This window comes from Anomalospiza imberbis, chromosome 13, assembly GCF_031753505.1.
Source record: "Anomalospiza imberbis isolate Cuckoo-Finch-1a 21T00152 chromosome 13, ASM3175350v1, whole genome shotgun sequence".
In the NCBI taxonomy this organism is placed as follows: domain Eukaryota; kingdom Metazoa; phylum Chordata; class Aves; order Passeriformes; family Viduidae; genus Anomalospiza; species Anomalospiza imberbis.
In genome coordinates, this window is record NC_089693.1 from 6,623,568 (window position 1) to 6,636,426 (window position 12,859).

Below are 12,859 nucleotides of genomic sequence, written 5' to 3' on the forward strand. Positions count from 1 at the left end.
AAAAATACAACTTGCCTTTTTGGGGGTTTTTTGGGTGTTTTTTTGGTATGTGGTGGGTTTTTTATTTTTTGTTTTGTTTGTTTGGGGTTTTTTGGTTGGTTTTGTTTTCAGAAATGTTAAAATTTGTTAGCCAGCATGTTAAGAATATTTTTTTCCCTTTTTCAGTCCATTGTTGACAAGCATACCTGTTTCTGGTAGAGCTGATATCCCTTGGGGAACCTCCCCTACTGCCAACTAAACTCATGGTTTTTATGTTGAAGTCTGGAGTTCTGCATTTGCCAGAGCTGTTTTCATGGTCCCAAATGATGACCAATTCCCCCAAATGAGACAGATTTCCAGAGCTTGAAGTGGAAAATAAAGATGTCTTTATATGCTTACAATAAGTATTTATTTTTGGAAGATGGATAGTATTTTTGAGGTGATAACATAAATGATCTTAATTCTTTTGAGCGTAAAGATTTTGTTCACATTGTTTCCACTTCCAAATATTGCTGAGGTCATCTATTAAAAAAAAAAAAAGCCTTTGAAGGTAAATAGTCCATTTCAACAGGCTAACTTGGAGTTGTTTGTGCTTTGCCTACACACCAGCCACAACTGCTGGAAAAATTGCTACCTGAAAAGGTGGAGTTGTGCTAATGCCAGCAAATCATGCTGACAAACAGGTGCCTTATCTAGATAGTTTTGGGGTTTAGTTCTAATGACAGCATTTGGGCCTTTTTAGAGATAATTGTATTTCCGCTGCCTTAACTAAGCCAAAACTTCAGAGATGGGCCACTCTAAAATCCCTTTCTGTGTTGTTTTCTGGTTTAAAGCTCGAGGTCAGGCTTGGCTTTTCCAGTGCACCTGTCCCATGGTGAGGCAGACCTGCTTTCTCCTTGTGGTTTGGAAAAGGGAATATGTGTAGAGGAAAGAGCCCCATCCACCTTCTTTACATCCCGTTACGACTGAGACAGGGATTTTTCAGATCCAAACAAGGGACAGGGTGGCCTCTTTCATGAATGGACCAAGATGGAATGTTTTCATTTCCAATGGGCTTTAAGCCAAGTAAATATTAGTCGATCCAAACTAGTTTTGAAATTAAATTATTCTTATTTGTTGGAGCATTCCAGAGAATGGCTTTGATCTGTCTGTACTTTCACCAAAGGGATATTGGCAGGCTGGCCTCCCATTTCTAGCCATTTGGGATGAAAGAAGGGTTATAATAACCACCTTGTGTGGCAGTGATCCTGAACAGATGACATTTTTTGGACAATATTAAATGAATAAAGGTAAACATACTTCAATTAAAATGTTTTTGGAGGCTGAATGCAATAGGGCTGTTGGAAAGTCTTCTATGTGGGTTAGAGGAATTTGGCTGCATTTGTAACTGATTTTCTTTAACTCCAAAAATCTTGGAAAGAGAGGGGTTTGTTCTGTGCATTATTTCCTTTCCAAATACATACATTGTTTGAATAACTTAAAAATCAAATCAAAATTGGCAGTGAACAATGAAATTGTCAGTAACTGGGAGGTAGAGAGGTGTGTTGAAAAAGGAAGGTTTTGTGTTTCTGGGATCACATCAGCACAGTGACCTGTACCAGGCACAGTGACTGAGTTAGCTCAGGTGATACCTGCAGGGAAACTGAAGCACACAGCAGTTAAGTAGCACATTATCAGTCTTACCAAAGGTATTTGGAGACAACTTAAAAATTAAAGTAAAAAATCCAATAAATAAGATGCTCAGTGTTCCACAGTCTTGGCTGAAGGATCCTCCAGAAGAGGTGGGAGCAGGGTGGTGGAGACCCTCCCACCATGAAGTGCTGCTTAGACACAGCTGCAGAACCTTTTAAATTGATACCAGCTGATGATAATTTGTAATCTCCCTAGACTTAATAACCAAAGTGAACTGAATTAAAGTCTAAGGAATGGAACAAGTGGGTTGGAAAGATCTGCTAGAGGTCACTGGTTTGATCACCTTTCACCTTCAAAATTAGGTCAGGTATCTAAATAAGTTCAGCTATATGTTTAAGTTCCAGCTTAGATTTCGTGTTATGTGGAGCCTCTGGTGTTGAGGTTTCTTACATGTATTTACTAGGTTTTATGTAAATAATGAAATATACAAATTGTCATTTGTAATATTGATGCAAATTAAATTGCTTTTCCTAGAAATATGAGTAGTTTGCATGGACAGACAGGTGCCTTCTCACAAAAACTCTATGTCAGTTTGCTTTGATTTCACAAAAATTAGACTAGCTGTACTTGATTTCTGAGTTAAATAAAAGAAAAATCTCTTTTGACAGGTACCATGTTAAACACTCAGTGCTGTTGGTGCATGTTCTGAAGTGTCACCTGCATTTTAAATCTGTTTAAGTACTTTGTATGTTCATGCCTTAAGGGAGAAATGGTTTGAACAAAGACAGATATAAAAAAACAAAGCACAAAGGGTTTGTAGGTTAAAACTCAAGCTTTGGCTTTTTTGAAGATCAGCTCAAATCTGGATCCATTTGCTTGAAATGGAATATTTAGTTTTCAACTCAGCATGTGAACTGGTCATGCTTGAATTTAAAGCTTGATTTATTTCTTTTTGCACCTGTTTTTATTTTAACACTGACTCTATACAAGATAGACTTTTGCTACATGGTTCCTTCCTCCCCAGCTGGAAGTCTGGTCTGATATTATCACGTGAGACCTTCCTAAAATTTACATTTGTAACTCTACAACCTCTGAAAATACAAAATACACTCTCTGCTCCATTAGGTTGTGGAGTTCTTCTTGAATTTATGGTTTTCTTTCCTGTGTCACAGCATTGACCCACGTATTTTATTTTAAGACCAGTGGCTGGTCGTGAACTTGCCCTGCAAAACATTGTTTGTATAAAACAAGGTGCAGTCCTGCCCCTGGCAAGAGGTGCCAGATGGGCTGGATCAGGGGAGAACTGGACATAAACTTGGAGGAGGAAACGTAAAAGGAGCTGAGGGAGAGAAGAGGGAGACGTGAGGCAGAGCGTGGGAAGCAATGCTAACTCAGGATGGATGTACAGGAGGGCCTGCAAGTCTGGGAATTTTCTACAACAGTTGTATTTGACAAAGAGAAGGGATGAACTCAGTGATCTTAAGGGCGAGGTTTTAAAGGAAATGACATGTATGCTCTCGAATATGCAAATCAGAATTACATAATCTGCAATAGCAATAATAATAATAATAATAAAATCTTTTCCAGATTTGCAGCTGTAATCATATGCTCAGTGGGGTGGTGGCAGGGAGCTGGCAGCCACAGCTGCTGTGTAAAACTGGGGCATCCACCTGGTTCTGATCTCGATAGAAAAGGGACAGGAGGTCACATCACAGACTGTTGTTCTCAGTGTCTTGTAGTTTATATAATGTTTTCAGGCTAATAAACAAAGTATGGGGAGACCCCAGAGGCATTTAAAAGATGTGTAGATGTGGCACTTGGGGACATGGTTTAGTGATGGCTTGACAATGTTGGGTTAACCTGATGCTCTTGGAGGTCTTTTCCTACCTAAATGAGTCTTATGATTTTTTCATCAAATGAAAATGTTTCACTTAGTTCTGCAGTAACTGTAAGCCATCTTCTTTCCTTGCTTTTCCTTCCCCATGGAATACTGAAATTGGTTCATATTGCCCCTGTTCTTTCCCATGTAGATGTAGGAATTTCAGGTGTATTTACTGTACCCTTTGCTGGGTTAACTGTGATAACCGGGTGCACCCTTTATAAATATAATATTCCCTGAGAGCAAAGATGAGCTAAATGATAAAATATGTTGTGATACTGAAGTAAACCCTCCATAATACTAAGCAGGAGAGTTTAACCAACTGATCATGAGAGGTTTTTCTCTCAAGGCTGGAAGAACTGCTGTATTTGTTAACACACAGATCTTTTCACCAAGGCATGAGCTTATCTGATGAGTGAGAAGAGCTACCACTGTCTGTGCCACCACAGTTACTGTTTCTTTGCAAGGAAAGTAGGAAAAAAAATCTCATTTGATATGAAACTTTGGTATCTTTGTATATTTGTGGATTGTGGATGAGAGATATGTTCAGTGATCAAGTTGGATCTCTGGTTGCAGTGCTAGCTTGGACAGGAGAAATGTGAGTGCTCAAGCAAGAATTAGGGCATTTTTTCAAATTTCTGAGAGCAGAGGCAATTTTGGCCACTATCTCATTTCTGTTATGTATGTCTATATTCTGATATATATTATATGTGTAGATATTCTGTTATATATGTCTGTATATATGTGCGTGTGTGTGTGTACAAAAAAACCCTGAGTGGAGTGTGCACATCTTTGTCAGACTTGGTGTGATTTCACCATATTAAGTTGTTATTTTGAAAATACCCTGGAGATTTCTGCATGTGTCCTGCTAGAGCTGCATTCAGCTTGTTTCCTAGATGTTGGCAGGCTTTGATACTGAGGTTGACTTGCATATCTGAAAATTAGGATGGGCACAGAGTCCTGTGAAAGGAGTGTATGAATGGAGAATGTGAACCTTGTAGGAAGAGTAATTTTATTTCAGATGATGCAGTTCTTGGTCATGTAAACCTGACCTTGTTTCTTGTCCTTTTTCCTAGGGTGACTCTGTTATTACAGTGCAGCTGACTGAGGAAGATAAAGTTGAAGATGATGTAGTTTTTTACTTGGTCTTCACTGGATCAACTGTCCAACACTGCACAAGCACGAGAAAGATTAATCCTGGGAGTCTGGAGACAATTTCTCCTGGTAAACAATTGCCTTTCTTTGCATATCAGTGTATCAGTCTGTGAAATTTGGTTACTACAAGGGGACTGGAATGTAATGCTATTTGCTTGGTTGACTTTTTCCTCATTTACACATTCACAAGGAATAGTACAAGTGGTTTGGATGACTGCTTTTGCCTTTTAAAAACCTCTTACTTGATTTCACTAGAATTATATGACTTTGAGATTGCAATTATTTAATATGTAACTATGAGATACTATTGTAGAAAACTCACAGTTGCACATGCACATAGTAAAAGGCTTTTAAATGCAGCAAAGATGGTGGGATATACATTTGTAAAGTTACAGATGTTATTGCCCAAATGGTGGACAGCCCAGTAAGTCTTAGCTATACTCATCATCTGCTTGACTTGGTGAGGTTCCTTGCTGTCTTCCTGGTGAAATACAACCCTTTCCCCTAAATCCTGTTCAGCTCAGAGCTCACAGAGCATTTCTGGGGCTCTTGCAGTACAGGTGATGTGCTGCTCAGTGCCATCTCTTCATGGCTGGTTCAGATGAGGTGGGTTTCCACATGAAAGCCCACCTCTGTTTTTATCCTTTGTGCCACCAACAAAACAAAACCAATCAGCATTTCCCTTTGGTGACTTCAGGACCGTGGGAATGAGCGTGTTCCAGGCTGCAGTCCTCACCATTAACCTTTCATTCTGACTTGTTGCTATGCAGCACATTGCTGCCAGTGTGAGAAAAACGCCTGACATTTTCACTACACACAGTGTAACTCAGGCCATCAAGTGTTTTTCTTGGGTTTGTCTTTTCATCTACCTCCTAAGTATTGTTTTGTGAGAGATGCACATGGAGTAAAATTTGGAGTTGTTTTCTCTTGGGAGTGAGTGGCTAAAAGTTGGCCACTCTGTTTTTTTCATTTCCTCCTCTTTTTGTGCCGTTCATGTTGTTCAGTTGGCTTGGGAAGAGAAGCCTTTTTATGGCTACTGATGACTGGAGCCCCGTGCAATCAATTAGATTAGTGCTTATTTTCTCCCAGAAGAGCAAGAGGGGGTGACTCCTTCCCTGCTTTTGTGTGGTGGGCGTGGGGCTCTGCCAGCCCTGCTCAAAATGACTTCACCTCTCCCTCGGGGCCGTGGCTGCTGCGCCAAGAAAGGAGCTGAAAAGCTTCAGTGTTCCCTCCAGCCCATGTGGGAGCCAGCCTGCTGGATGGGATTTCCGGGCAGGAAGGACACTTTCCCATCCCTGTTGCCCTTGCAGCAGTGCTGGACGTGCCCAGGGCGGTGGCTGCCAGGTGGGACCAGAGTGATGCTCTGGGCACTGCCTGTCCTGTCCTGCCAGCCCCAGATGTAACTGAGTCACTGGGGAGGGCTCCCTGCAGCTCCTTTTGGTGCTGTTAGTGGGAAACCTGACACCATTCATGATTCAAAAGGAAAAGAGGGAATTTCTCTCAATTGTTCCTTTAGCAATAATGGATTGTTTTGTTGTTTTTGTTGGTTTTTTTTCCCAGTATAGTCATGATCTTGTGGTGTGTGAAGCTGGACTGGGATGGGTGCTGTCCCAAAATACAGCTTGTTTCAGACAGAGTTTTAAGGGACCTTTCAGAAAGGCAGTCTTATTCCTGCACTATCCAGGGCTGTGGTGCAAGGAAGAGGTGACATCTCAGATGTAAAGTAGCCATATGGATAACACCCTCACCTGTGCTAATACTTCATTTTGGTGAGACTGCCTAAGAAAAAAAATACTTCAGTGATGAAGAGGTTGTTGGGGAAAGGTAAAGCAAGAAATGGGAAAAGCCTAATTTGTTTCACACCCTCTGCTGACACTCATGCATTTGTCCAGTGTTGTTTCAGCAGTGATTACACTGATTTCAGTGGAAGTATGACTTACTTCAGTGCAGCTCTTCCTCCTCCTCCTCCTTCCTGGACGCACAGTGAATCTGTAATCATGTGTTTACTCTGTATGTTCCACAGTTGCCTTGGCGATGGCTGTGGTGACTCAGAGCATTATTTGACCTCGGAGGGATTAGCCATGAACAGCACACAGTGTGTGTGAGACCATCCCTTGTTCAAACACCCAGCCCGGGGCACTTAGCAAGTGCTCTGCAAGGAAACTCCTGCAAACAGCTTTAAGCCAAAATCTCACCCTTTACTTGCAGATCCGAGCATCTTTCATTTATTCCGTGATGCAGGGAGTGTTGCGCATCCCTGTGAGCACAGCAGCTCTTGGGACAGCTCAGGTGCACTAAGGAAGGGCTGATTCACTCAGGAGACTCTCTGCCTTCCTTGAACCTTCTCTGCATCCCGTCTGGACTTGCAGGCTCCTCCCTCGTTCTTGCCCCAAGTCCTCAAAATTTCATGTGGTCCCCAGGAGACTTCAGATGAAGTCCATCAGCGGCTGGGGTGAAAGGGGTGACTGTAATTCTGTTCAAGCTGAAGTAAAAACAAGCCCAGATTTGTAATTTTTGTTTCTTGAGGTTTTCAGTGGGTTTCTTGACGTACAGAAGTGTAACAGACAGACAAATTATTTCATAACTAATCAGAATGTTTTAGCAAAGCTTTCAAATAAAATCACATTTAAAAAGAAATTTTAATAACATAAAGTTGTTTTAGGTGAAAAATTAGAGAAAATGGAATGGAAATATAAGCTGTCAAAATACCCCATAAATTTTCATTGTATGTGAAAATTCTCTATAACTTGAAAGACTTTACCTAAATAAAAGCTTATCACTGCAGAACTAAATGACTGCTGCATCTTATATAATTACTAGAGCAATCTGCTTCTTTCCTATGCTTTTTTTATCATCAGCCTTAAACGCTGAATATATATATAGTCCATACTGCTGTTCAAATGTGAGCTTTTATTTCTGTACATAGTAAAAGAAAGGACTTCTGATTTATGGGAGTAGCTTTATTTTACCTGAAGACATGAATAAATACAGATTCATCACTTCTTCAAACTACAGAATACTTACCTGTATTTACACTCTTGCTCTGAAGAATGGGATGGATTATTTATCCTGCCCTGCAATTGGCTGTGTTAATTTAAGGAAGGTACTTTCCCCTTGTGAAAAACAGATTCTCATTTGAGCTGCCCAGTCATGACTTGAAGGGTCAAAATTAGCTACTGAGGTTCAAGAATTAGCCAGGAGATGAGGTTTTGTGTGCTTTCAGTAGCTCTTTTACCAGCCTAAGGACACACCAGGTTACATCACCCAAGCAAGCTTTTGTTTGTCTCAGTGAAAAGCTACCAAAACCTTATTTGACTGTTGGCTTTGCTGTCAATGTTACAGTTCTTCTATTTCTAATTAATCTGGTTGAAATTCTCCCTAATGGAAGCAGTTTTCCTCAGTACCAGAGGCACTGTGTAGTTCTACAGCACAATTTCAAGCATTGTTGTATCAGACACAGCAATAAGGTAGCAGGTGGAGGTGTAATGGCACTGGCACTGCTCCAGTGGGGATCTCAGTGCAAAATCTTGGTCACTGGAGTTTGGGTGTTAAGAAAGCATCTAAAGTCTGAGCAGGAAGGAAGTAGAGAAATGATACCATCTCTGCTGCTGTGGTTAACTGTTGTTGGCTGCTCAGTTTGTACTGTTGGGGATGGTTGTGTCCTCTTAGGTCACAGATGCTTGTCCTCATGGTGTTGGTCATTAACTGAGCTTTTCAGCAAGTCCTTGTTCCTACAGCAGCTGAGCCTGCAGTAATCTCAATGCATTTTTTTCTTCCCACCATCTCTGCAGGGTAGAGAGGGTAACTGAGGCCAATCAGATTGCATGTGGTAGTGAAGGAAATCTGTGTAAAGCAGGGAAGTGAAACATTCATTGCAAGACAGCAGCCTCATCTCCCGTCTCTCTGCTAGAGCAGCTTTTTTACCACTGGGAAAAAACCCAACCCAGTAATAAAAATCCTCAAATCATGATCTGGCAAACAAACCAGCAGAAGAAGGAATGACCTCATCACTGTCCACACAAGTCAGAAGTCCCAACCACAGCTTGCCGTGGCCAGCGGAGGCCTCTGAGCATCGGGAAGCTCTTGGGGAGATCTGGGGAAATTTTCTTGCAGGAGCTGATGTGCTGGGAGCTCCACTATTTGTGTGGTGCATTTATTGCAAAAGTTTGCATGCCATCACCATAGCAGCTGTATGGTTGGACATGTATTTTGCTTTGCATTTAATGACTGGTGGTCTGGAAAGTGTGGGAAACACGGGGGAAATTTGAAATGAAATTTCAAACATGGAGAGACAGTCCAGAAATCCAGAGCTGCTGCAGCAGCTCCTGCTCAAACAAGTGAAGGGTAAGAAACACCCTGTCTGTGAGCCAGGTCACCAAAATTTAATGAGAAGTAAATGTAGTGAGATGTAATTGCCTTGGTGAGTACTGTTTCAATGTGTTGTATCACTCTGAGCTCTGTAATACCAAAATCGCTTTTCTCGTGTTCGTTGAACTCAAAAGGTGAAGGATTCTTGTGTGGGTTTCAAAGGGGAGGAGAATCAAAACTGAAGTAGGAAAAGGGTCTGAGAGACTGTCTGTCTGCTGGTAGCTGCCTGCCAGCAGTTTCCACAGGGCTGACACATTCCCGTTGACTCACTCTCAGCTTTTTCAAAACCTTAAGCTAAGGCAGAGAAGCAGCTTCAGTCTTTAACTTGTTCTTAATTCCATAGCTCTCAGAGTTGTTGTTTTTTGGGGTTTCTTTCTCCTTACTTTCTTTATGCTAGTTAAAAGGACAGACAAAAATTAATTTCACTTAGTTTGGAAAGAAAGACCTTCATTTCAAACTTTTCTTTTACTGTGAAATCCTTTACATCTGGTGATGCTTTATTCATTTCTACCACAGACTGTGTTTTCCCCTAAGAAACAACTCTTCATAGAAAAAGCTGTATTTCATGAATTACAATCTTTGTACTGGTAGACCAGAAGGGTAAACAAGTTGCATAACAAATGGCCACTTGGCAATACCAGTTGTGGATTTGAAAATACTCTTAATTATGAAACAAAAAAACCCTTAAAATAGACTAAAACAGCATATCCAAGAAGACTTTTTGCAGTTCATCCTCTTCAGTGTCTTTAATTGCTTGAGGCAGTGTAATTAAAAGGAAGTGATGCCAGTACTAGATTACATCAGTCATAGGAAAAAGTGATTGAATCTGTGTTGAAATTATTTAAGATGTAATGTGTGGGGTCTTACACTTCTCTAGGTTTTTAGGGCATCTGCAGGGTGTAAAGGCCTTTAAAAAAATCTTTACCCACTCTTCAATCTCTCTCTCACCTTTCCAGTGCAAGGTTTGAAAGGAAAAGCAGAGGCTCCTGCCCAGTGCTGGTGCTGTGCCTGTGTATTTCATAAGGCTTCCTGTGTTGCAAGAGTGAATACAGTAACTGTGTACATTTCACAAATCCGCTTCAAAGACGGGCTCTGATTTTCAGAACCAGAAATCAGGGTTTCTGAAGCAGAAAAGAAGCACTTTTTGGATGGTCACAGGAGATCCCTTGGCTTCCTTTTCCACAAGCCACCAGATGGCAACATCTCTTGGATGCATCTTGGATGCAAATCTGAGATCCTTCATGAGGTTCACATTTGTTGTCTGATTTTCCTGTCCTTAAATCTCTCTGTAAGACCTCTTTCAACCCAGCTCCACCATGGTGACTTGGAGGATGCAATTAGTCTTTAGTCACCTACCAAGCAAACCCAAACATGTGCTTCCAGCAGGGCTTTAAATAGCTGCCCAGCCTGGGGGCCCATTGTTTGATAGCTCCAATGTGAGTTCTGAAAATAGGAGGTTTGGACAGGATTTCCACTTTTGGAGGAGTAGGAAATGAAATCATCTTTTAATAAAGCTCTGATTAGGGGTGTTTTGTCTCTATGTAGGCCTTGTTAAACAAGAAGTCAGAAGAGTTGAGCTGCTGCCCTTTTAACTGCACCCCAGGTCACAGGCACAGGTAGCAATTAGATGGACAGGTCTTGTCGGAACCCAGAATGTCCCTTGGACACTTTTGGATGTTCCGGGCCCAGGTCAGAAGCATTTGAGACCCTGGCATGCACCTGGAAACCCCTGTGGCTTTGAATCTGACCCATGGAACAATTTACCAACCTTGCAGGAAGAACAAGAAATCACAAAAGTTTAGATATTATAGTAGAAGTAGTCACAAAGTGAAAGGAAGAATCTTTGAGTGTTGTGCAGGGGAGTTTTAGGTCTTGTACAGAGGGGTCTGAGTTTTGTACATGGGGGTCAGAAGTTCTAAGATGGAGGGATTTGGGTGTGCCCTGTCCTCCTTCTTTCTTCTCCCTAACCTCCATGTTCATGGTTGTGTTGGCACTCACAGACTGGTTTAGAGTAGAAAGTCACCATTCAATATAGGTGATGGACATTGGGGTAAAACCATAAACATTTAACACACAATGTATGATATAAAAGAAGGCACCAGCCCCCTGGGAGTCAGTGTGTGCCTTTGTCTGACCTGCTGAACGGACCGCAGCAGTTCAGGAAGAAAATCTTTTAGATAACACACAATAAACTACCTTGAGACTGGACGACTGAAGACTACTGAGTCTTTGAAGGCACGGGTTGGAGGAGAGACTTTTCCATCTTTCAGGGTCACCCCAATCTGGGGGTAAACCCTGACAAGGTCTAAGCTGTACATTAACTTCTCTGCTAATGACTTGCAGCTGAGAAATCTCCCCCTGTTCTCGTGCTCATTGATCTGCATCAGTTCCATGTAGAGGAAGCAGTGCTATCATGCTGATACATCTCATCTCTTCAGGGATAAGAACAGACAGACCAGAGCACCATGTCTTCATTTTTCATTCTTGTATTTTCCCCAGAGCAAGCTTCATTAAGTGTCTCCATTCATTTCCAGTTAGGAATTCTTCAGTTCAAGAGCTGTTGTCTCATTTTAAATAATTTTTAAAGCATGGTTTGATGTGTAGATGAGGAATTCACTTCATAACAGCATAATTAGTCACTGTACCCATCCCTGCATAGATTGAAATAGTTTTTTAATTTCTGTATTTTTCCTGCAATATGTTGGTATTTCTCAAAACAGCTCCAAGTCAAGAGCTGTTTCCAAGCTAGATTTAAAGTAACTGAGGAGCAAAAGGAGAAATGGGATAAAATGCAATGTTGCTGGAGTTAAGGGATGGATTATTTGACTTTTATCACAGACAGCATACAAATGGCCACATTTGATACTGTGGCAAAAAAAAAATTGGGTGAAGAAAGGAAGTGTAGCCAGGCAGTCTGAGATGTCAGCTAGAGAGAAGCACTTAAGTTTGTGAAGAGAGGTAAAACTTGAACAAGGATACTGCTGGATGGTACAAGCAAGACAATAACTGAGTATTTAATAATTTCTATTGCTATTTGGCCAAAGGGCCTGATTTCTGGAGAAGACTGAAGGCAATCAGAAGGGTTGCTGGGCAGTATTGGGAACCTGATGGCGTTGCAAAGCATGGAGATTTCTCATCCCTTCTCTGAGGTGATCTTATCTGTGTGATTTATTCAGTTACATGTGTTTTCACCCTGTGGAAATGCAAACCTCTGTAAATAGACTCACTGCTCTTCCTGACTGTTGTGGTTTAACCCCAGCCAGCAATTAAGCCCCACACAGCTGCCTCTTGTGCCATGGGGAAGAAAATTGGAAGAGAAGAAGTGAGAAAACTTCAGAGTTGAGATAAAGCCAGGTTAATAGGCAAAGTAAAAGCCACATGCAAACAAAGCAAAACGAGGAATTAGGTCACTACTTTCCATGGACATGTAGGTGTTCAGCCATGCTCAGGGCAGCAGGGCTCCATCACATGTAGTGGAGATTTCCTCCCTCTTTCCCCAACTCTATACACTGACCGTGACTCCGTGTGGTCTGGGATATCCCTTGGGTCACTTGGGGTCAGCTGTCCTGGTTGTGTCCCCTCCTAACTCCTTGTGCCCCAGTCCTGCTCACTGGTGGGGTGGGTGAGAAGAAGAAAAGGCCTTGGGTCTGTGTAAGCAATGCTCAGCAAGAAGGAAAATATGCCTGGCTGATCAAAACTGTTTCCAGCACAAATCCAAAGCAGCCCCACACTAGCTACTGCAAAGAAAATTAACTCTTATTCCACCAAAACACCAAAACCAGCCCACTGACACACCCAGAGTTTTTTCTTTTTCCCCTTTCAATGTCAGACGTTTTTCTGTTCCAC

General features: G+C 41.6%; 1 protein-coding gene across 10 annotated transcripts in view; it reads left to right on the plus strand.

The window, feature by feature from the left end:
• Positions 1 to 12,859, plus strand: part of AKAP13 (A-kinase anchoring protein 13) — a 210,074-nt gene that overhangs the window by 70,561 nt on the left and 126,654 nt on the right. For all 10 annotated transcript variants that reach the window (XM_068203706.1, XM_068203698.1, XM_068203700.1 and 7 more), the window contains exon 5: positions 4,567 to 4,714. In XM_068203706.1, the coding sequence (XP_068059807.1) occupies positions 4,567 to 4,714 (148 nt within the window). The remainder of the gene's footprint in view (positions 1 to 4,566; positions 4,715 to 12,859) is intronic.